Source organism: Centroberyx affinis, unplaced genomic scaffold (assembly GCF_046629955.1).
Source record: "Centroberyx affinis isolate AG114_WGS23_722 - 3 ecotype Tasmania unplaced genomic scaffold, CSIRO-AGI_Caff_v1 ptg004303l_1, whole genome shotgun sequence".
In the NCBI taxonomy this organism is placed as follows: domain Eukaryota; kingdom Metazoa; phylum Chordata; class Actinopteri; order Beryciformes; family Berycidae; genus Centroberyx; species Centroberyx affinis.
Window position 1 is genome coordinate 15,001 of NW_027282018.1, and position 23,870 is coordinate 38,870.

Genomic DNA, 23,870 nt, shown 5'->3' on the forward strand with positions numbered 1-23,870 from the left:
AATTATGATTTCCATTTTTAACCCTTAATTAGACAAAAAATGACTTGTCCTGCTTTACACACTTCCATACATCCCCACTTGGGAACTGCTGGCCACTGAGCAGCTCCACTGCACTGCTTGTGCTAGGTAGAATCCCTCGCCAGCAAATCAAATTGCACAATGTTAATGAAATACCAATTGCAATACATGTGGACACTATTTCAGCATAATTTGGTTTTGCAGCTCTTGGAGAAAAAAAACAACCCAGGAGTAAAATCACATGCTAATGGATTTACTTTAGCTTGAATAAACTCAAAGATTTTCTCCAACATGCAACTTCAATTGTATACCAATTATCAAAGAAAAATCTTGTAGGTGTTGCAAAAAAAAACATGCAGCCTCATGCGAGTTGATAATTGCGGCCGTCGATTGTTTCCTGTGATTAATGTTGCACCCCTAGTCCAAACCGCCTTACAGTTACAGCAAGGCTTTGGGGTGAATGGCCTCATTCCAACAAGACTTCACTGTCTGAGGGCTCGCTGTTCAGCTGTCTGTCTGCTGGAGAGGGTTAGACTGTCTCCTCTGTCATTAAAAAAAACGAATAAAGCTTTCTCTGTCATCTATAAAAGTGTGTCAGTGTGTGTGTGTGTGTGAGAGTGAGTGAGAGAGAGAGACGGAGATGGGAAAAAATACAGAAGAGAGGATGAAAGAAAGAAAGAAAGAGAGAGAGTGCGTGTGATGTGAGAAAGAGAAAGGAGGGTTTTAAAAGGAAAGAGACGAAAAGTTTGTGTGTACGTGTGTGTGTGTGTGTGTGTGTGTTTGAGGAAGACGGGCGTCTGAAAGTGGATACGGCATCATCCCGACCAAACGCTGATATTGCTCAGAGGAAGGAGAGCGTCTCCCTCCACCGACAGACTTCATGTCTGCCTGTCGATCACAGACATGAGGAGAGACAGGAAAGAGCAGGAAAAGACAAGAGGGAATGTAAATACGTCGTACTACTAATAATACACATAACAGTAATGTAAGATGAAATATGGCCGACGACTGTACTGCAGTATGCATCACAACAGACACTGTGCTGCAATACACACAACCATGCTGTGATATGTAATCTAACAGACTAATTTACTGTCACCTAATGGAACAGACTACTGTACTGTAATACACACAGCTGTGCTGCAAAATGCAACAGACTGCTATACTGTAACGTGTAACATGACAGACTATGGTACTGTAAAGAACTGTAAAGAACTTGCAAATTACCAGATGAAATGTCTGAAAGTAGTATTTGCTCAGAAACGCCATATCAGAACATGCCTATATGTGAGAAGTAGAGGTAGAAAATGTATTTTGTAGGCTTGACCTACTTGGCAAATTCTGATTCAGATAAAGACAGAGCAACAAGAGGGTGGTAGAGAGAGAGAGACAGACAGACAGAGAGAGAGAGATACAGAGAGAGAGAGAGAGACAGAGAGAGAGAGAGAGAGAGAGAGACAGAGAGAGAGGGGAGGATTGCTCTCGCTTTGGTGTGCTATCAGTCCGACTGGCCTCTTGCTATCAGACAGACGTAGCAGAGCAAACACAATCTGTGTCACTGTCACACTGCGGACTGCCCGTTAAACCACACACACACACACACACACACACACACACACAGGCACACAGGGCATGACAAGACAGGGCAAAATGCCATTTTAAATTTACATGGAGTCTGTATAAAGCAAGGTTCAGTGGGTGTGATCCGCAACATAACAAAAAAACAAGAAAGAAAGCAGGAAAAGAAGTGTCCTATCAGAAATAAATGGGAGTTGCTCTTCCCCTATTAATTCATTTTCTGCATCAGAGCCATTTTAATATTGTTTCATTTTCCTTGTCAATTTATGCGTTCTCTTATTCTATCATTTTCCACCACACTGTGTTTTGTTATTTAGATTCCTTTGTCCGATAAATTTGCGTCTTTGGTTGTTTATTTTTTTTTGCTTTGGTTGTTTTTGTTTCTTTCTACAGTGAGATAATTTTATAAGCCTCTGGATTTATTTTGTTCCCTGCTCAAGTCTCACCTCTCTGTGTTTTCTTATCAGCATATTTTATCACTGTCACTGTATATGCTCAAAAACTGAAAAATCACATCCTTGAGGTTTTGTCTGTGTGACAGCAGGATGTGTGTGTATGTGTAGATTAGGAAGGGACAGGAAATTAGGAGAAGTGTGTGTGTGTGTGTGTGTGTTTGTGTGTGTGTGTGTGTGTGTGTGTGCCACTGTGTTCTACGGGGTACACTGACAGGCCCTTGACCTCCAATTATAGAACCGGCAACCAGTGTGTGTGTGGCGACGAAGAGCTGGGTCAATGACACAGAGTTAACGCTGAAAGCACCAACGCCAGACTCAAGTGTCTGGAGTGAGAAGCTAAAGCACCACTCTAATCAGCTTGCTCGAGTGTGCCTGGCGTTGTGTGTGTGTGTGACGTGCGAGTGTGTTTGCACTTGTTTGTGCTTGCAGCCCGGCTGCGCGGCACGGCCGATGCTCTCTCTATCCTTAAATGTCCTTAAACCATGTTGACATTCTCTAGCTGTAAAATTGTGTGTTAATTCTAATTTAATTTCCTGGATTAATAATAAAAGCATTCAGAATGGGTTAGAATGTGTGTGCGGCGTGTGGCTGTGTGTGTGTGTGTGTGTGTGTGTGTGTGTGTGTATAGTCAGGCTGTATGAGACCTTTCAGCATGCTGAACTTCTTTAATATTTGAATTTTATGTAAATTACATTACATTTTCCTGGGTTCTAATAAAACATTTAAAATGTGCGTGTATGTGTGCATGTGAGTGTGTGTCTGTGTTAAGCCCACGCTAACCCACTGCACGCTCTCTGTATACTAGAGCTGCAACGATTAATCGATTAATCGATTAGTTGTCAACTATTAAATTAATCGCCAACTATTTTGATAATCGATTAATCGGTTTGAGTGATTTTTTAAGAAAAATAAGTCAAAATTCTCTGATTCCAGCTTCTAAAATGTGAATATTTTCTGGTTTCTTTACTCCTCTATGACAGTAAACTGAATATCTTTGGGCTTTGGGAAACACTGATCGACATTTTTCACCATTTTCTGACATTTTATAGACCAAACATCTTATCGATTTATCGAGAAAATAATCAACAGATTAATCGACAATGAAAATAATCGTTAGTTGCAGCCCTACTGTATACACTGCTGACTGACCTCAAGGTGAAACTGCACTGCCACCATGACCTCCTGTCACACCAGCAAGCCAGTTCAATGAGGCAGCAAGGCGGTGAAGTGGTTAGAAAGACCGGCCCGTAACCAGAAGGTCACAGGTTTGATCGCTGCAGCAGCTAATGTGTCCTGTCAAAGTGTCTTTAGGCACGACACTGAACCCTCTACCTGCTGTCGCTCTGGATAAGAGCTTCAACTAGACAGACTGTGAATGTTCTGTCTTTGGCTACGGGTAGACTTGTCATTTTGACAGGATTTCTTTTAGATCCTAGTCTAAAGAAGGGGTTTTATGAGATCACATCGCTGTATGTTTTCACACTTCTGAGTCAATCTGTGTCTACATTACTTTTCCCCGCTCTCCCTCACCATCTCTTTACACGACTTGTGTGCACAGCACTGAGGCTGGATTTGAAGATTTTGGTTTTTGGTGTTTAATGTTTAATGTAATGTCTGCAGATAGTTGCTATCCTGAACATCAGTAAATATGTGATGTGATAGAAGGTCTACAGCTACATAAAATGTCTATTATTTTTCCAGACATTTCCAGATTTGCGTGATTCCCAAACTTTTGAAGACCTCAAACGTAAACACTCTTTCCATTATTCTTGTGGCTGTGTATTTTGACGTAGCTACATTTTACACTCAGGAAGCCTATTTAGCCAGTTCAACCCAGCCATTAGTTGCTACTGTTACAGGAATGTCAAAAGTTCGCTCAAAATTCACTGGGCATCTGAATAGAGACATAGCTACTGTCACTCTGTGCGGCAAGCTGCACTGCAGAGACAGACCAATTGGAGGCCAAGCGTGACCAATTGAGGATCAGCCATGACGGCCTGACTGAAGAGAGAGACCGGGTGTGGGCCAGTTACAATGTAATAAGCAGAGAGGTTGAACGGATGAAGTGAAGATCAGAGACTCAGAGACTCCACCAGTCCTGAGGGATGGAGGTTAAGTAATAGTTGTTACTCTCTTAGCACTGAGAAAGCATATCGGGAGCAGAGCAGAGGTAACTATTGAAAAAGAGGAGCAGGTGATCATCGACAGCCAAGAGGAGAAAATGAAATATTTCTTCGCTGATAGGACTGTCTGGATTGGCTTGACAGACATGGGGGGGGAAGAAGGAACCGGGAAATGGGTGAGACCCACTGGAAGCGAGTAACAAAAATGGCGGGTAGCTCTGTGCTGGGATTGGGAGGAAGACAGATTAGATCAGACAGAAGTTTGTAATTTTGTTCAGTGATTGGGGCTACTGAGCTGTTGCCGTTTCTCAGATTGAATTTCGATTTGTGCCTGAAGCTGTTCCTTCATTTCAATTTAACAAAATGGAATGACACAAAACAGCGCAAGACTTTACTAGGCTGAAAACGTAACAGACTCATTCATTCTGATGTTGAATTTGATTTAGTGACAACTTGAAAGTCAGCGGACAAATCAATACGAACCCACAGCTAATGAGGTCCATGTGTTAGCTGGTTGAAGTGCATGTCATTAATGTACACCAAGAGGCAGACACATCGGGAGTGGTGCGCATATTTTTGTCTGGTTATTTTTCTGGCTCTTCATCAATGCTCTTTCATTCCTCCCTTATCACTTCAACTGCATGTCTGCGAGGGCGGGGGAGTGCAGTTATGATGTGAACTGTGTGTGAAAAAATCTGAGGCTCTCATAAGGCAACCTCAAAGCAATGTATTTTCTATGCAAACTAATTGAGGCTCTCCCACTGCTATTCTCTCGTGGGAAAGAAAGAAGACAGCTGATGAGAGGTAAAACTCACGCCAACTTTTACTTCTTTTATAGCCACGAAGATCACAGTACCTCTGCACCCATGACACTGCAGTGGTGAGAAGGAAACACAACCTCAGAAAAATCTAAAATCTTAAGTCATGCATCTCATAACATATTACTATATTTCCATGCTTTTCCATGCATTTCTTCTTCGTCAAATTCCCAAACTTTTCAAGATGTGGAAATTACCAAATTGACTTTTCTATGTAAATTGTTCTATGATTCAACAATCTTCCTTCAGTCTAAATGAGTAAAGTGCAAGTCCTATAGGCTACTGTATATACTATGCTTTGTTTTTAAGTTATGTTCTGTATGGGTCAAGTATGTACGGGTTGAGAAGAATTGAGAAGAGGCGTTGTGACCAGGTAGGGCAGCATGATAATGGCCAAAATGAAAATCCTGATTTTTTTGCCATATATTATGATCACAGTTATTTATCACAATTATTAGTCTTGGTGATTTGAGAAGAAAAATCATTTTACTGCACTTTTTGCATCTTTATCTTGATATTACTGATTGATACTGATCTTGATTATACCACAGTGTACAGTCTCAATGACACGTCATGTTTCAACGTCACTGATACAGCAATAGTACAGGAATATTCATTTTTGAAGCTAAAATCACATCAAACAATTAACTGTGCAACCGTGTCAGAAGGCTATGGTTCAGACACCCACAAGACTGGGAAAATCTGGGTGGGGGAAATGAAAAAGAAATGCTCCCCTCTCCCCTTGACAACTACCATGTTGTGCTCTTCAATAAGCCACATAACTCCTAAACTCAAACTGTTCCAGTGGGGCTTCTCAGTGGCCAAGAGGAGAAAACTGTGGTCGTACTGGGTAGCTCCCAGTTGTGAATGTCTGTAACTGTATGAATGAGAGGCAGGGCGTTGCTAAAAAGGGCATGTGGGCTCTGCAAACTTCCCTGGATAAATAAAGGTTGAAAAAAAAAAAGAGAATACAGTCATTGCTGATCATCATTTTTAAGCGTGGAGCAAGGCAATGATGAATGAGTCTGCGTGCATGCTCACCAAATCTTCCCTGAATAAATTAAGGTTTAAATTAAAAAAAAATAACAGGGAAGGCAGAAAAGCATGATTCAAAAGGGAATTAGACGCAGGACAGTAAAGTGAGTACAACGCAGTAGTCAGCATACAGACAGGCAGCAGCTTACTGCCACTCAACCAGAGAGCACAGTGACAGCCTCGGGGAGGGAACATACACAGTAGGAATCACTCAGATCATGTGTTTGGGAGCAGCTACAGAAAACAGAAAAAAGAGGATGATAGGAGGCCGACTTTCTGCTCATAGAAAGAAAATAGAAAAGAGAGTGGGAGGTGGACTGAAGGCGAGGCAGGCTTTTAACGGGAAGGTTGCGGGTTTGAATACCCAGGACCGGCTAGGAAAATCAGAGCATGGGAAGTGTGGGAATAACTTTCACCCCTCCCTCAACAATTACTGTCACTACACGAGCTAACACAGAGCCCTAGGGAGAGGCTGACACAGTAGGAATCAGTACCATCATGCGCTCGAGAGCAGCCACAGAAAAGAGGAGAGAAACAAGGAGGGGGGGATGATGGATGATGGAGGCCAACTTCCAGTTCCTAAGGCGATGATACATGAGCAACATTGAGACAATAGAGTCAGGAAACGTTTGCTTCAGCGAGGATGGGTATTTGCTAAGGGAACAAAATCATTGTGCGTGACAAATGGATTTTTGAGAGTATTTTGAAAAAGTAATGCTGCTTATAATTGCTGGCCAATTTCCTGTCTACATTGCCTCAAAATGTTACCGTGGAGGGCTTGCCTCAGCATTTTTTTTTTTCAAATTGTGGTGGGCGATATGGCCTGAATTTTACATAACAATTTTAATTTATTATTTTAATTGTGGGTGGTAACAGTATAAAATCAATCAAGTACCCTGTGGAACTGCCTGTTTTTTTTTGCCTGGGCTTTCAACAGCGCAGTTACTTGACATTTTCTTAATTTAAGGGGAGGTATCACATTTTGACTTTTTGTATTTGGAACATCCACATAAATTCACGTTTCATCTTCCAAGCGGAAATTGCTGGTATTACCACCGCCTGCCAATGACAGTTGCAAACAAAGCTTGCAGATGATAGTTTTCTATAGTTTTCTGTTTTTATCACCTTTCTAGCTTATCTGGATCCGGACCGCAGTTTAGCTTAACCTGCCAGTTTAACATTTCTACCCTTACCCCGCCCACTAGTAGGTTCAATTATAATGAACAAACATCTTATAGCTGGGAAACATAAAAAGATTTTTGACCCAGTGACTCATTTTGTTGCTGGTTGCTGGGAGCATTGGGAACATCTACACTGCCAAGCGTGCTGTGACCGTTGAGGGAGGGTGAGAATCTGGGGTAGAATTTGGTCTTCAGTAGGATTATGTTACTGGCCTTTGGAGTGGGTGTGGTGGGAAATTACCACCAAACACCAGTCAAATCATGGTAAACACGGACTGTGACTAGCAAGTTTATCTAATCTACCAGCCACTGTGGCAGGTAACCAACCAGGAGGTCCTAGCCTTTCTAAAAGCCTAATGGGCTGGTAAAATAGTGAAAGAGGATTAACTGACCTGTAGAGAAAACAACTTTGTTTCCCACCATAGGAGACACTACCAGGAAGGGAAGCCAATGTTTTGTGGCTTGTACAACCTGAACTCCCTCTGCAAGTCAACTACATTTTTAGAATAGAGCTTCCCAAACAATGCTTTGTTACCTGCTGCAGTGGCTGATAACGTAGATCATCTCACCAGCAACTGCCTACATTTAACAGTAGAAGACTGCTGGCTGGTGGTATTTTCCCATCCTGACACACACACATTCATCTGCCTGCAGATCCTGCAGCACAGCCCTTCAGGCTGCTAAATGATGAGCGGTCTCCTGGGCTGCGTGTTTCTCTCCAACAGCAGCAGAGACAGACACACCAGCAGAGTTTTCATCACATTTAACACTCCATTGACTGCTTCACAACCCTGCCATGTCTCATGTCTATTTATTTAGTGTGTGTGCGCGCATGTGTGTGTAGACAGACGGTTGTTCGATGGTTTGTGTGAGTGTGTGGGTGTATGTGCTTGCAGGACTGTGTGTGTGCATGCGCTCGCATGTGTATGTGCATATATCTGTGCGTATCCTTTACACTGTTGTTGTGATTCTGTCTCTGTGTGTTTATGTGTGTGCACAAGGATACACACAGATTTGAGAGACTCTGTGTGTGGTGTGGTGTGGTGTGTGTGTGCATCCATGATTGCAGCACTGAGCAACTGCAGTCGGGTGGATTCCACTGCAAAGCAGTTAAAGTGACATTACCAAAAAAAGAGGGCGGAGAAACAAGTGAGGGAAGGAAGGAGGAAGAGAGATTGAGCAATCAAGAGATAGAGAAAGAAGGGGAGAGGGAGAAAGAAAAGGACAGGAGGGAGAGTAAGAGAGAGGGAGAAGGAGAGAGGAAGAAGGAGAGGAGATAAGAGAGAGGTAGAGAGAGAAAAAAAGGAGAGAAGAGCGCTAATGATAGTGTGTGAGCGGCCCCAGATGACAGCAGTGGGCTTGGTGCAAGAAAACAATTACAGGACTAGAAGAGGAGGCAGAGATGAGGAGATCTATCCAGTCTGAGAGGAGAGGAGAGAGGCGAGCTAAAAACAAGCGGCTGACTTAAATCCTCAGCAAAGGCTGTAATTTGGGAAGTGATAAGAGCACAAAAAATAACAACATAAGTACCAAGTATGAAACCGTTTGTTTACAGATTGTTAACCCACAGAGCACAAAACCCACCCACAAAACCAGAACAAACTCTCCATTCAACACTAGTTTCCCAGATGTGTTTTTTTGGACACACAACTCCCATTTATTTTTAATGGGAGATTATGTATTTCCTTACATTTGAGTTCCTGATGGGGCTGCATGATTATGGCTTCAATTGTTTGCTAGATATTGTGACAAAATGATTAATCATGATTATTAGCCTCAGTGATTTGAGGAAGGAAAATTGTTTTACTGCGCATCTGGCGCCTTGTATAAAAATCTTATTATATTAAGCTGCAGAAGACTTTATAAATTAAATCTTTCAATATAACTAAAAGACTAAAAGACTAAAAGAACTCACAAAGCACACTTTTCAGCTCATGTCAAGGACGACAGAACATAAAATGAATTGAATTTTATTTTCTCCCAAATCACATAACAGACATATTTTGTCCTCTACTGGAGCACCACTGAATATTCCTGTTTCAATAGCTGACCTTAATGTGACGGACTTCAATTGTACACTGAGAGACGTTGGCTGCATTTCATACATACACTGTCAGTTGGCAGGCAGACATATAACCTCCAACTACTGCTTCCTCCTGTTAGTTGCTCACCTCTAACCGTTGCCATAGGTTGACAATACTCATTAGGTAATGTGGAAGGCTAGCTCGTTAGCTAGCCTTCTGCTACAACAGTATTAGCCATTTTTTCCAGATTTCAGGTATTAACATGTTGAAGCGTTTATACACTGAGTCTGTGATCCCAGTTTTGGTCTCAAGTGTCAACAAATGGAAAATATACACAATATGCACACACACACACACACACAGAGCATCCCACAGACCTTTGCTTCCTACGCACATTGCCATGACTTTTAAGCACATTTCTCAAGAGCATTTTCTCCAAAACCCCACAGTCCAATGGTATTCTATGGCTGTCATTTTTTAACCCAGATTCTGTGGTTCCACCCATAATTTCTGACCAACAGAAACTCTACTATCGCCAGATATCAAACTTGCCCTCAGGAACGTGTCAAGGCCTTCAAATGGCGATGTGCACAGCGGGCCACGTCACACAAGATGATGTTTCGCTGCCAGAGAGATGATGGACGGTCGCCATAACACACACATGCTCACCAGAAGACAACATGTCACAGCCTGACACATGGCGGTCACTTCGCCTGATGGGGCGAGGCATCAGCCAAGTTTCAGCATGATGCTTCAACTGTGGTATGATTTTAACAGGATTTCTTTTCAGAACAGAACCCCCGTTCATTTATAAGTTTTATACTTTAGGCATTTAGTTGACACACTTACTCAGAGCGATGTACAGTGAGATAGGGGTTCAGTGTCTTGCTCAAGGACACTTTGATGAGATCATGCTGTTTGATGAGCATAGGCCTATATATCGACAGTTATAGGAACTGAACCCATGACCTTCCAGTTATGAGGCCGTCTCCTGACACCAATTGACCTTTAAGGGAAGATTACTGCTTTTTTGTTTTCCTAATCGCATCCCTAAAAAAGAATGAATTTGGAAAAGAGAGAGAGGAAGCCCTAATCCGAGATAGGAGAGGGTACAAAAAGCAGCAGGAAAAGGCAGAAATACTTTAATCTCCCACTGAAAATGTATCTGAATCGGATTCTGTTTATACTCCAAATACAGTTAATCCACAGGGATTTGCCTTGGTGACACTGGTGAAGGGAAATATTGACAAATGAACAGTTATTGTCACCGTGAGCGTGACACATGTTGACACACATGGCACAAGAACAGAGCTTCGCAAACAGTGCAAAGGTCCAGTGCAAGACGTACAATGAAGAGTAACATTAGCCTACAGTACATACATACATCTAATACCTACACATCTGTACATTCAACACGCATGCATACAGTGTAGGGAGGTGTTGTATGGAGCTGTACACTGGCCACAAGTTTATGGCTTCAGTGATAATCCCATACATTTGGCTCGATATTGTGCTCACGATCATTAATGTCAATGTTTTGAGGAACAAAATAATTTTATTGCATTTTTGGATGCCGTTAAGATCAACATCTTGACTATTTTCCAAATTAAATGTCAATATTGTGGAAATGTTATGTTTATTGTGCCCCACGCAATGAAATGGGGGAGGGGGGGGGGGCAACGACTGTGGATCAAGCTGTCAATCTGATCCATCTGTCCGTCCATCAAACATGATCTCTGGGCATATCTCGGACACCACTGGACCAATTCTGACTTTGGAGGGATGGCACATTGTGGCATTGTCTTCTGGTGGTGTAAAAAGCTTAACACTGATTGGACCACTGGGGACGGTATAATTAAAAGGTCAAAAAGTCAATGCTTGAAGGCAATAAATGCGTCACCACCTGTCTGATTTGGATGAAATTTTGAGGCATGATGCATCTCGTTATTGATCGGCCCAGGGGGATGTCATGTTTCACTTGACTTTTGAAACTTAAATCGCTATATACCAGTAAACATAACTTCATGTCCTGAAACCCTGAAAAAACCCCCATCCCTGCAGAGTACAGTAGTTGTTTTCGGAGTACTAAACAGGCTGTGTAAGAAGACTATGTGATGATGATCAGTTTGAGAGTGGCTCTGACACACTGAACTCCCTGAGGAGAGCTGAAATATAAACAGGAGGGACGTGACGGAGACAACAGCCATTTATCTGTCAGCAGTCAGACCAGAGGAGCTGCAGATAATGCAGCCTTACCTTGGCTACCCCGAGTGTGTGTGTGTGTGTGTGCGCGTGTGTGTGAGAGAGAGGGTGAGAGTGAGTGTGCTAGTGTATGTGTATGAGAGATGGTGAGAGCGGGTTTGTGTATGTGTGTGAAAGACGTGAAAGTGAGTGTGCGTCTGTTTAGGGACTCCCTCTCCCTCCCTTCCCCTCTTGCAACACTGAAATCACTGATGCCTTGTATGTATGTATGTGTGTGTGTGTGTGTGTGTGTGTGTGTGTATGACGTGATTGATGCTTTGCCCCCAGGGTTACTTCCCAGATGGTTGATATGAAAACTTCTTCCTCAGAACTCTTGAACTTTCCCTGTCACGTCGCGTGGCTGAGAGGGAATCACAACTGTCTTGATTAGACACGGTTGCGTGTAGCGAGCTAGAGTTACAGTGGAATCAATAGCGTCTCTGTGTTACTTCCAGTGCATAACGCTCATACCCTTGACACGCGAGTCAGCCTGCCTGTCAATGCTAACGACACTCCCGGCTTTTGACAATGTTTTTGACCCATATTTACCCAGGCAAGCTGACTAAAAACACATTCTCACTCAAAGCACCGGCCTCGGGGGAATAGTAACCGGGTGAGTGAGGGTTGCATTGAGGCATAAGTTCACACCTGGGATTTGTGCAGCCTTTTACTGTTAAGACAGGTTTGAGTTGCCTTGCTCTAGAGCAGTGGTTCTCAACGTGGGGTCCGGGGACCACCAGGGGTCCTTGAGGGGGTTGCAGGGGGTCCCCAGCAAACTCATGAATTGTTAAACTTCACCATTATTTCAGTTACAAGAAGTTCAACAAGAAGAGTGACTATTTTGATCATAGATTCACTGTTATCTCTCTACTACAGTACAGACAATTCTGGACAAAATCATATCCAACAATAAAAATATTCTCAGATTTGGGTTCGAGAGACAAAATCTCATCAAATGGGGGTTCGTAGGCCCAATGTGGACTAAATTAGGGGTCCCTGATATGAAAAAGGTTGAGAATCACTGCTCTAGAGCACCTTGATAGTGGTTGTTGAGGAGGGGGAAAGTGTGCCTTGCTCGCTCACTGCTCTCACCCAGATTTCCCGAGGTATCTGTGGATTTGAACCAACAACCCTCTGGTCACAAGCTTGCTTTGCTACAGCCTCATCCCCATCTCCCAGGTGAGGCAAGAGGAATGAAAAACTAAGCTATTTTTCCTGGGCATTTCATATAGACGCAAAGGAGGGTACACCCTCCTTGAATAAACGTGCAGACTTGAATATGTCTTACTTTGGGTAGTCTATATGAAGTACCCAGGTAAAATAGCTTTGATTAATTATTGACCTCTACTGGCAAGTACCAAATCCCTCTTTTCCAAAATAACCTGAACGCGTTGGACATATATTTAGGACTGACAAACTGTGTGCAGGGGGACTTCAGCAGATGTAAGCATAAGATGAGATGGCATCCACCTGAGCATACCCGTCCCTTGTCGTTTTTAAAGCAACGCGGTATGGCAGCAGTCTGGAGGCTAGAGGTTTGTTGCTGATGCCAACGCCAGACCAGCTGGGAAAATCTGGGTGGGGAAAGTGAGTTGTTCTCCCTGAACAAATATTGTCGAGGTGACTTTGAACAAGGAGTTTAATTCCCAACTGCTTGGAGGTCAACTGCAGCTCCCAGGTGTGAATCGGCAAGTGTGTAGCAGAGCGCTGCTGCTGAAAAAGACCATGTATGCTCAGTGAGCCTTCCCTGAAAGAATAAAGCTTTTTGTTTTAATTAAGTGAGTATCTGAACCATGCGACCCCTCATTCTGTTCCCGAGAAGCAGGATGTCTTTAGGACCGACTGAACCGCTTCTCCGTTTCAACCTTCAAAGTTCTCATTAGTAGAGCTGCACAATTACTCATGTTCAACTACTTGCCACAATTTTAGTTTCTTTCATTAGGCATATTGGCAACATCAAAATATTTCATTTAAAACATCCACTATAGTTGAAAATAGCCACAATTACGATAAAAGATGCCAAAAGCGCAATAACACAATTTGCTCCTCGAAGCGTAGATTAATTACTCAATCAAGATCACATCTCACAAAATAATTGTCGGACTATCACTTTATACAATTGTGAAAGCAGTTTGCACTCTTCACATAGTCCTGAGGGGGAATGCTACAGGTACATTGGTTGTGAAGGTAACTGTAGGGAAATTAGAGCAACCCACACACTGATATAAAACAGTAAGGAGTGTGTCCAAAACTGAAGCTTACCAATGCAGAAAAACACTTATTTACACGTATTATGTGCTCAAGTGATAAAAAAGCGCAAAACATTTTTGGGTGAGGTCATTTGGCGGATCATTTTAGCCACAATCATGCAGCCTAAATACAGCTTCCCACTCATTACCTCCCCCACAGCTGCTGCTATACTGACTAAATGCTGCTTAAATGCATAGATACATGTAGTGCGATATGTATAGACGACTGTGAATCATGTCTTCCTCTGTCCCTTTGCACTGTACGTGAGATTCTGCTATCCCTGTACCATGTGATCGCAATATCATGCAGAATTACTGCCATAAATGTGCAGCCCTACTGGTTTGTATTACTAAAAATCCACCAAGATAATACAATATTAAATGCATACTTCCTCCCCCAGAAAGTATGCCTTTAATATTGTATTTACCCCAGGTTTTCTTCAAAACTTCTTCAAATCTCGTCTTGACAAATTCATTTTCTATTTCCATGATTTTTTTGTGGCGCACTTTAGAATGTACTGCAAAGAGCCACTTAGGAAAGAGCAGCCATCAGAAAAAGGGTGAAAAAGGAGGTGGTGCTAGTAATAGAGAGGGCGTGCATGTGTGTGTGTGTGTGTGTGTGTATCCATTATCACAAACAGACATAGCAGATTTAGCCTCAACTCCTCAATAAAGACGTGGTCTTTTCCTGCCTGCTCAGCAGCTCAAAGCAGTGCCAGTGAAAAGGTCAGAAAGTCAGAAACACGGCAGCGCTGGCTTAGCGGCAATTGCAAGATTTAGAGACTTATACTGTATATTTCAGTCTTCAGCTATTACAGCCCAGTTGAAGACCGCACTGTGTGAGATCTCAACAATCACCACTCTGGAGAGGGAGAGGGATTGAGTTTTGGGGCAGGCAGGAAATGCAAGGGTAAACAACAAGACAAGATTCACTCCATATCTTAGTGCGCTGACGCAGGGGCTTTTCAAAGAGTTTGGATCATAATATTTCCCCCTTTTCAAATCAGACTCATGCAGATGCCTCAAAGTCAAATATACTACAACAATGCAATGCACAGTAATTAGCTACAATGCAGGAGCGTAGTGCATCAAAATTGTTTGAGGGTGCACCAATTCACAGTGGAAATCAATAGAGAACACAGATTTTAACACAGTTATCGCCAGCTTGGTGCTACATGCATTTTCATATCGGCTACATCTCTCTCTGGTGGAAGACCGATTTAAAAACATGAGGAAGGGCAAGGGAGGTGGATAGCTGAGGTATGATCTACTGAATCACCATGGTTATATACCACAAATGAAAAGCTACAGAAATTATCAGAGATGTTAATGAAATATCATGAACAGGCATTACGCTAGTGCTACAATACTGTGTGAACAGTGCTCCATTTCAGTGGCAAACACAGACACTGAGCTCATCAAGTTTTAATGGTGAGTCTGATTTGACTCTGAAAGGGGCGTGAGTGGAATGCTAACTCTCCCTCCACTCCTCAGAGGAGCCGACCACAGGAACTGGGCCACAGATATAGGCCAAAAGTTAATTTACAAACATAAAATATGTGGAGAAACACCCCCGACCCTAGGCTCTGTCTCTGTCACTACATTCCTACTGTCTCAATAAAGAATAAAGATAATAAAGCTGAGCGGACTGCCCACTCTCCTTAAAAATAAAAATAACAAAACACGGGTTGTCCTGGTGGTACAGCGGGCCGAAGCACATTGCATGTACTCACATCATCATAGATTTGAATCTGACTCATGCGCTTTGTCACGTCACCTTCCCCCCTCTCTCACTCCCATCTTTGCTCTCCCTCACCACTGTATATCATCTAATAATACAGAAATGCCCTAAAGTCTGGAATTAAAAGCTCGTCATAAGTTTCCTTTTCTGACCAATAGCATGCCACTAATTGAAGCATGAAGCCCTTATGATCCTTTAGTTGAGGTTGGTAAGTCAGGGTTAATGGGTGTGTTTCAGATTTCAGAGCCTCGCCACTCATAGTGCATCTTGGTGGCCTGCTGGGTAAAGGGAGTGTCCAGTAACTGCATGGTCACAGGTTCAATCCTCAACACTTTTTCCATCCCTGTCAAAATATCCTTGAACAAAATAGGGCTGGGTGATAACGACTAAATCAAATATCGCAATATTTTTGACCCAATACCTCGATACCATCAATAATGTGAGGATATTTTGGCCATGCTTTCAGAAGATATTTAAACGAGAAAATTAGTAGTCTAATGTGGATATGATGGCGAAGCGGGTAGAGGCATTCATTGTTCATTTCACTCGCTCAGCAATATCGCTCAGCTCTAGAGCAAAACACTGAACCCCATCTGCTCCACGGGTGACGCTCCCAGAAGCCCCTGCACTCTGACTCCTCCAGTGAAATGGTACATGTATGTTCTGCAGGATCTTCAGCAGAATGTGCAAAGAAAGAAAATACCTAATTATGTTTTCAGCTTAATCTGGCAAATTATAAGGATCGCTCTGCTCCGTATTGGAGTCTCGTCTTAAGTAAAATGTAAAAAATGTAATTAAAAGTGTCCCATCTGGAGTGAGGTTCCCTCCAGAGAGAGAGGCCAGGACGTTACCTGAGACCATCACAGAAGTTTAAAGGTTTAGTCTGGCTGGCTGGATAAAACTGCTCACGCAAGCTCACACCACAACCGCATGATTAGAGGAGTTAAGCTACTGATCACACCTCAGGCATGGGAATCACATGTGAAGAACCACACACTCAGAAATGACCTGGGCACTTCTTACCCGCTGGTTGTTTATAATGTCAGCGATCTAGGAATTTAAGCTTATTCTACTGATATGCTCATTGTAAGTCCGTCTGCGTGAGACTGTCAGCTAAATGTGTAAAATGTGAATGTGAAATGTACATTTAAAAGCATCCACACCTGCAAGTACGCGCTCAAATATAGCCTACACAAATTGTAAGCCTTTTTTCTGATAAAAGCAATAAAAGGGCTGCAGGTTTTCAAAAATCACTCCTGAAGATTTCAGGATTTGAGATCCATTTGAGCTCTGGGGACTGTTTCCACTCAGCGTAGATGGAAAGTTTCCACTGCAACAATAACATACCGTACTGATGAAGTCCGAGGAAGGCAGAAACCCTGCGCCAGTGCTCTCTCACACACTCCGAGCCATGCGTGTGCACACACTCACACTCACTCCAAGGCAGGCGGAGACCTTGCGCCAAAACACTCTCTCAACCAAATACTGCCACACACACAATTCTCAGGTCAGAAGCTCTCTAAACAGTGTATTAACAGGCTCATTGCATCCTATTTTCTGAATGTACAGTAAAGCTGCCATTTATGCTGAGCTATACCATCACACACTGACTAGTGGCTCACTACTGCTAGCATGAAATGGGCATGATCCAGCCTTCATATAATGACGGACATCTTTAAACTAGTCTGTATCGCATAAATATTTGATTAAACTCCAACTGAGTAATGAAGTAAGTAGCAACCGATCTATGTATCAAATTCTTCCACTGAAATACATATAAGATCCCCGCTCAGATTGCAAAACAAGGCGTACTACTGCCTAAGCTCCGAGCCCACCCACCACCCCTTGCTCTGGGAAGAGACGTACATTTTTCTCATTCCATTCTCCAACACGTTAACATCTGTCCCAGGTCGAAGCTCTGTGGGTCTGTGTTAGTCACGCCTAAGGCAAGCCGCTTGAGAATACATGTCTCCAGGCGACATCCTCACTCCCCAACCCCCTGCTTTTCACTCATTACTCACTACAGGACACATACCTGCTGGCTAAAGCGCAGCGTGTGCAACTATCTCCCCTCTTTATCTTTGCTACTGAAAACATACCTACCTGAGAGCTCCCCATTCCCCTTTTATTGAATAGCATTCATTCATTCTTCGTTACAGACATATGTTTGGGTCGTAATTTTATACCTACAAGGTGAAGCAGCGGGAAAGGCCGCTCAATTGAGACATAAAAACTATTAAAAACACATACGCTTCCATTACAGCTAATGTTAGCGAGTGGAGTGCTCAATTCTTGGGGTCATAGGGTCAAATGCCGCGTTCAAGTCATTTCAGAAGAAGTGGAATAACGGGATGACGTCTGGTTGCTACAACTTTCAGTGTTCAGCATTCACATGTTGTCGTCTTGTTAAACCACCCACATCCAAAATTATGTTTATTTATCAATATAAAAATCAACCCATATACGCCCGGCAGCAGATATTACTCACCTTTTTGTAAGTCAAGTCCATTGTATTGGTGTGAATATAACTGACAACTTGAATTTGTATTATCTTGTAGTGGCATCAGTGGATTCGCTGCCAAGTTTGCCGCCTGTGTTGACACACTTGCACAATTTATGACGCCAAGTGGGAGACATCGGAGCCTACAAAAAATTCCCACATATCCTACTTGTAATTGCCATCAGGAGGCTGATGTGAATGGCTCTTCCCAGTTGGCAGTTATGGTAAATCCGATATGCCATGAACACAGCATAAGCCCCTGCAATGCAATTCCTTTCTACACACTTGACTATTGGCACACTCGAGTAGAATCTTATTTAATAATACTGTGAGACTTTATTGATACCGATTGGCTTTTCCACCCTTCAGGCAGGTGAGAGTGTAGGATCAGCTACTCAACAGCAGCCCTGGAGCCAGTAGGGATTCAGTGTCTTGCTCAAGGACACTTCAGCAGGGTGGATGTGTGCCACATGGGGGCTTGAACCCAAGGCCCCTCCAGAAGAAGAATGATCTCTCTAAACCACTGGTGCACCCTGCCGCCCGATTTTTTTCATACGCTAACACGCAAACCAAACAAATTCAGCATTGGGGCACAAAAAAAACTAACATAGCAATTTCACAAGGCACCCGGGCCCCTCCCAACATGCAGACATGCCCGCACACCAAGGAGACTGTGTGTGAATTATGGCCACCAGGAACCAGCTCAGCATTCCAACACACAGACAGACACATAGTTTTCATGGGGCTTAAATGACAGCACTGTGGTTGCCTGTATCCCAACTCACCATTTCTTAGTGCATTCCACCATCAGCTCCTGATATGAAGCCACGAACTGGAATTTGGACGCATGCTTCCCCACACGTTGCAATCTTTTCCAAACCGAGGCCATGTTTCTTTAGGAACGGATAGTTTTTGTGTACCTGTCCCGTCCTAGGCTTCCCTCCTTGGGCTTCCTTTACACGAATTCACACTCGGGGCTGAATGTTTATATGTATCCGAGCCGATTCAACCCGCGTAGACTCATAGCTAATGTTTCAGCGGAAGCACATTAAAAAAAGAAGATAAACTGCGCATCCAATCCGAGCTGCTGGTCTTCACAAACTGCCTGATAAATCCAAGTAGACGCGGAATCTCTGCAGCAGTGGTCCAGGTCTGATTTGACGGCGCGCATGGTGTTAGCAGGAAAATCACTCCATAATTTCATACGACAAGATGTGCAATCCTCTGTGTGTATAATATTCCTTTCTGCTGAGCACCCTGAAAAGAGAAAGACACAGTCAGTAGAGCAACAGCCAGGCTGTAAAGTCCTGCTGGCATTCCGGAGTATCCTCCCTGATCTAGACGCCAACTTACTCCACTGCCCGTCCCGATAGAGAGATGCATTGTCCGTGTAGCAACTTTTCCGTTGCCACCGGTAATAGCATCGCCGATGTTAAAAGAACCCCTTTATGTAACGTAAAATTATATGGCAAATGTATAAGAAAGTGTGTAGGACTCCACCAGCACTTCTGCTGCCAACACGGCGTGCCGGGAGCTATTTACTGGAGTGGCAAGTCTGTGCTAGCTAACTTAGTATGTTTGATAATAAATTATGGATTCGTTTTCTGTAATGGTGACAGAGAGGTAATAACAACGCACGGAACAAGTCATGTTATCCATACAATTTAGGCAAACTTCATTCAGAAATACCACCTGAGACCGAGACCCAGATAACGTTAGATATTTTGTAAACATGGAATATTCCGTCGAATGTCTCTGTTCCAGGGAATAGTCTGAGCCGTTGTGCCCCGCTAACCGGGATGATTCAGCTGCTAGGCTAGCGTATTAACATGTGAAACTAAATTAAGTTTGACACTTACCTTGTTATAATATCAAACGCATCATCCGCTAAGTAGCCTTATCAGCTGTGTTATGAGAAGGCGAACTGTCCGACTGCCTGTAACAAACTAGCAGGCGAGCAAGCGTAGCCCGCTTGCTAGCTAATTATCACCTTCTTTGCAACGGTACCAGCAGCCATACAGTTAGCTAGCTTGCTAGCGATGGCTAGCTATCATAACATGGCAAGAGCGGAAACAGTTGCTCGCCAACAGACTCATTTGCTCCCCGGGTAAGCGCAAGCTCGAAGACTCAGAGCTGAATCTGAGACAACATTCATTTGAGCTTGTCCAAAAAGTAAACAAAAAAGTATTCCGACCCCAGGCGTAAATTCCGACAGCCGACTAGTCCGATGCATGGATACACACACATACACACACACCGCTCTGCTCCTTTCACAGTGTCAAGCTAGACGCAATTAAAAGCTGCGCCCGGTCGTGGATTTTCAAAATAAAACCCTCATAGACGATAATACAGTATGTTGCAAAGTGTTTTGAATAACACCAAGAAACAAATTGAGGATACCGTATATATGTAAGGAGGAATATATATCAACTTTAATAACAATTGTTTTCTCCCCCAAAATGACATTTCATACAGCATTTTTTGTGCACTCCAATTTTAAATTATTCTTTCCAGGAGTGACAAAATCTACGCTTTTATTTTGAAGACAAAATCACCTTACGTTTGGTTGTGTTCTTGGTTTCTCTGGCTAGCTTGACGCAGCTTTGCCTCTCCATCGTTTCCCTGCCGCCTGGATGACTGGTGTACTGAGGGCGAAGAAACGCCCCCGGGAATCTCCCATTGGTGCGACGCATGTGCCATTTACGGATTGTTTACTGATTCATGAGGTATTTCTAGATTGTTGTTATCACATTGGCCAAATCCAACATCCATCAAAGACATTTAATCCTTCACCATGCCTTTAGATAAAACGCTTTCTGGCTCTGGTTTTGTCTGAGAATGTTTGTTTTGTCAATCAAAGCGTGTTTGCTGTTGCCTTAATAGGCTCCAGAACAGCAGTCTTATTATGCAGTATTGCTATTACAGTACTCTACTAAACTATATATATCATAATAAAAGAAAACAGTGTTCAGCCTACTCCTAGCCTTTGAAATAGCCATTTACTAACACACATAAGTAGCTCTTCTGTTGTAGTTAAAAGTCCCTAGAACAAATTGAATAGCTCTATTCCAAGCTATAAATTCATTTTAAAAAATCACTAGCTGTAGTTTATCATTCAATATCTTTAAAATTTTGATCTGTAAAAGTGTTATCATTTTGTCAACTAAGAAGGTAAGTTACCTACAATCCTTAATCATTATTGATTTTTTTTATCATGTAGTGTCTGCTGTCAATCATTTGGCTGAAAGTTTTGGTTTTTCAAATGGTGGATATCTCATTTTGAAATCACACCCCTAATATAAGAGAAAAGAAAACATCTATCCTGCCCTTTGAATGCAGAGGCGACTGCATGTTTATTTTATTCTGAATCACTTGTGCAACACCAGGAAAGCAATGTGAAAGAATTACATAAATAATACAACAGGGCTAAGTGGCAGACTGATCTCAAAGCCTGTGGATGAAAACAGACACTTAGCTCATCTCTTGCCCCTGTAGCCTCATCGCTCACCGCCTCAGGCCTGGGCTAATGAGGTCCACTTCTACTTCCTGTTTCTGTCACATAAATTACAGTGTTAACCTTGTGATGCTGCACACCGGGGGGTGTGGGGTGTGTGTGGGGGGGTCTTCTTCACATGTTGAGAGGGCATAAAACACCCCCTGCTCATCAGAAATCAATGACCAACCACCCCCCCCCCCACCCCCCTCCCCATCCCCTTTCACGCCCCTGGGCTATAACCACAGGCTTGGCTTGTAATGAGCTTGTAAATGCAGAGAGAGAGAGGCCAAGCAGGAGGAAGGAGGAGCGCTGCAGAGGGAAAGACAATATTAGGCAGATTTGTTTTTCGTCTCAAATAAAGATATGGACATAACCCACAGGAAATTGATATCTCGTTGCCTTTTATGTGTTGCGCAGGGTTGTAAAGCTACAAGCGAGACGGGGGATTTTATTTATTGGAAGGGGTTGGAGTCTAGAAGTCAGACGGAGGACACCAACAACATGGACAAATATGATAGATATGAGAAAAAACAAATCACAGCAAAATCATCACTGTTGATTTAGGGCGGTCTCTCCAACCACCGGGCCAGACCGCACTCCTGCTCCTGCTGATGATGAAGTGTCCAATTTGATTTCTGTTCAGCCGCTTTCTGATCTCTGCAGCTTTCTGTCCCATATACGTATTTGTCAATTGAGAGCAATGTGGGGTTTAGGTTCAGAGCCGATTTGACAGCGGGGGGGCTGCTGATCCTGCTGCTCCATGTCGCCTGTTTACGTATTAGTCAGACAGATCACAGGGAGAAGCCCCCACCCCACCCCCCCACCCCACACACACACACACACACACACAAAACCCTGCCCCCCCCTCCTCCATGCGTCAAGGAATGCTTTGATGTGACAAACGATCTGGCGCTAAATGCCGCTTTGTGTCTCTGCCCACATGTCTGCGAAGGCCTCATTTCATACATAACACAGGAGGAGGATGGGCAAGGGAGGGGTCAGGTGGTGTGTGTGTGTGTGTGTGTGTGTGAGAGAGAGAGAGAGAGAGAGTTTTAGGAAGACAGTGAGAGAGAGTGGCGGGGTCAAGTGGAGTCCTCCTGTCTGTATCCTCTCCTGTGACCCCCACCCCCCCTCCCCCAACCGACCACTGACCCCCACCCCATCTCAACATTCTTCATAGCTGTGGTCCTCAATTTTTTCAGCTCATCCTAACCCTCAAAAACAAAGCAGCACCCACTCGCATCTCCCTGTTGCAGACATTACTGTGCAGAATTCTGAACTTTGGCACCAATAAATGCTGATTTTTATTTTCCATTTTCAGACTGCTTTAATTGCTTTATTATTGGAAGAAACCTTGAAGCGGCAAACATTCATGATTTCACAGCAAAAAGGCATTCATCTCATGCTTATTATCACAACTTTATGATTTTACCATTAAAATACACCCATTTTCTCAGCCGAAACCACAAAGTGGTTGATTGAGACGCCGTAGATTCGCCCTATTTGCACAAATGTGACGGATCAAACCCCAAGTGCAACATTGATGAGATGATTTCTGGGTATTGAAGCCACGTGCAAAGTTGCCTAGTACAGCTTTAAAAACATGACACTTAATTTGTGTATTGGAAATATATTCTGTATACAGTATATTCTGTATTCTGTCACGCTCAATAATTCATCTCATGACTTCCTGGAGGGTCCCGATCCCCAGGATGAGAACCACTGCTGCAGTTTTCAGTGAATATACTTTTTATTTCCCAATAACTGTGAAGCACTTTGCAACTTTGCCTTTGTTCTAGATGCATAGAATTAGTAGTAGTAGTAGGAGTGATACTAGTACGTATTATGGGTTTTAAATTAATCATGCTAGTAGAAGTAGTATTGTCTCCAACTAAGTGTGAAGTGAGAGTGGCAGTTTTACACCCTAACTCCTAACTCACCTCTCTCTCCCTCTGTCTCTCACTTTCTCACACACCCACCCATCCACACACACACACACACACACACTTCCATTCGCTCGCCAGGGAGCCAACAAAAACAAGTCCAAGATCTAAAGCCAGCTCTTGAAGCAGTCAGACTCTGGCGCTTGGTGTTAGACCACTTGAAAAGACTTGTTAACAAAGCAGAGTCCTTCAGATAGAAGCCAAGTGAGTTTGAACCACCTCAATGGAGAGCAGATAGTCAAAGCTATCACCGCTGAAAACGTTATGTGACGAGTGGAAAGAAAAGAGATGGATCCTTTCGCTTTCAATAACCGGGAATGTGTTGTGATCGATGCACTCTTGCAAAGGACCTTTCAGGTGTGCTTCACTGTGCTGTCGGCTTAAATGTAACACTGTTCTCAAGATTAAAGAAATGCACCAACCTTTTGGTAAATGTGCTCTTTGACAGCTTCTGCACCAAAAGTGTTA

The 23,870-nt window shown here is 43.2% G+C and overlaps 1 protein-coding gene across 1 annotated transcript in view; it reads right to left on the reverse strand.

Annotated features, from left to right (window-relative positions):
• Positions 1 to 20,167, reverse strand: part of LOC139664515 (EH domain-binding protein 1-like) — a gene marked incomplete at its 3' end in the record, with an annotated part of 31,869 nt that extends 11,702 nt beyond the window's left edge. The window contains exons 1-2 of the mRNA XM_071543367.1: positions 19,823 to 20,167; positions 18,749 to 19,220 (exon numbers count right to left, since the gene is read on the reverse strand). Of these exons, the coding sequence (XP_071399468.1) occupies positions 18,749 to 18,852 (104 nt within the window). The remainder of the gene's footprint in view (positions 1 to 18,748; positions 19,221 to 19,822) is intronic.
• Positions 20,168 to 23,870: the final 3,703 nt, after the last annotated feature.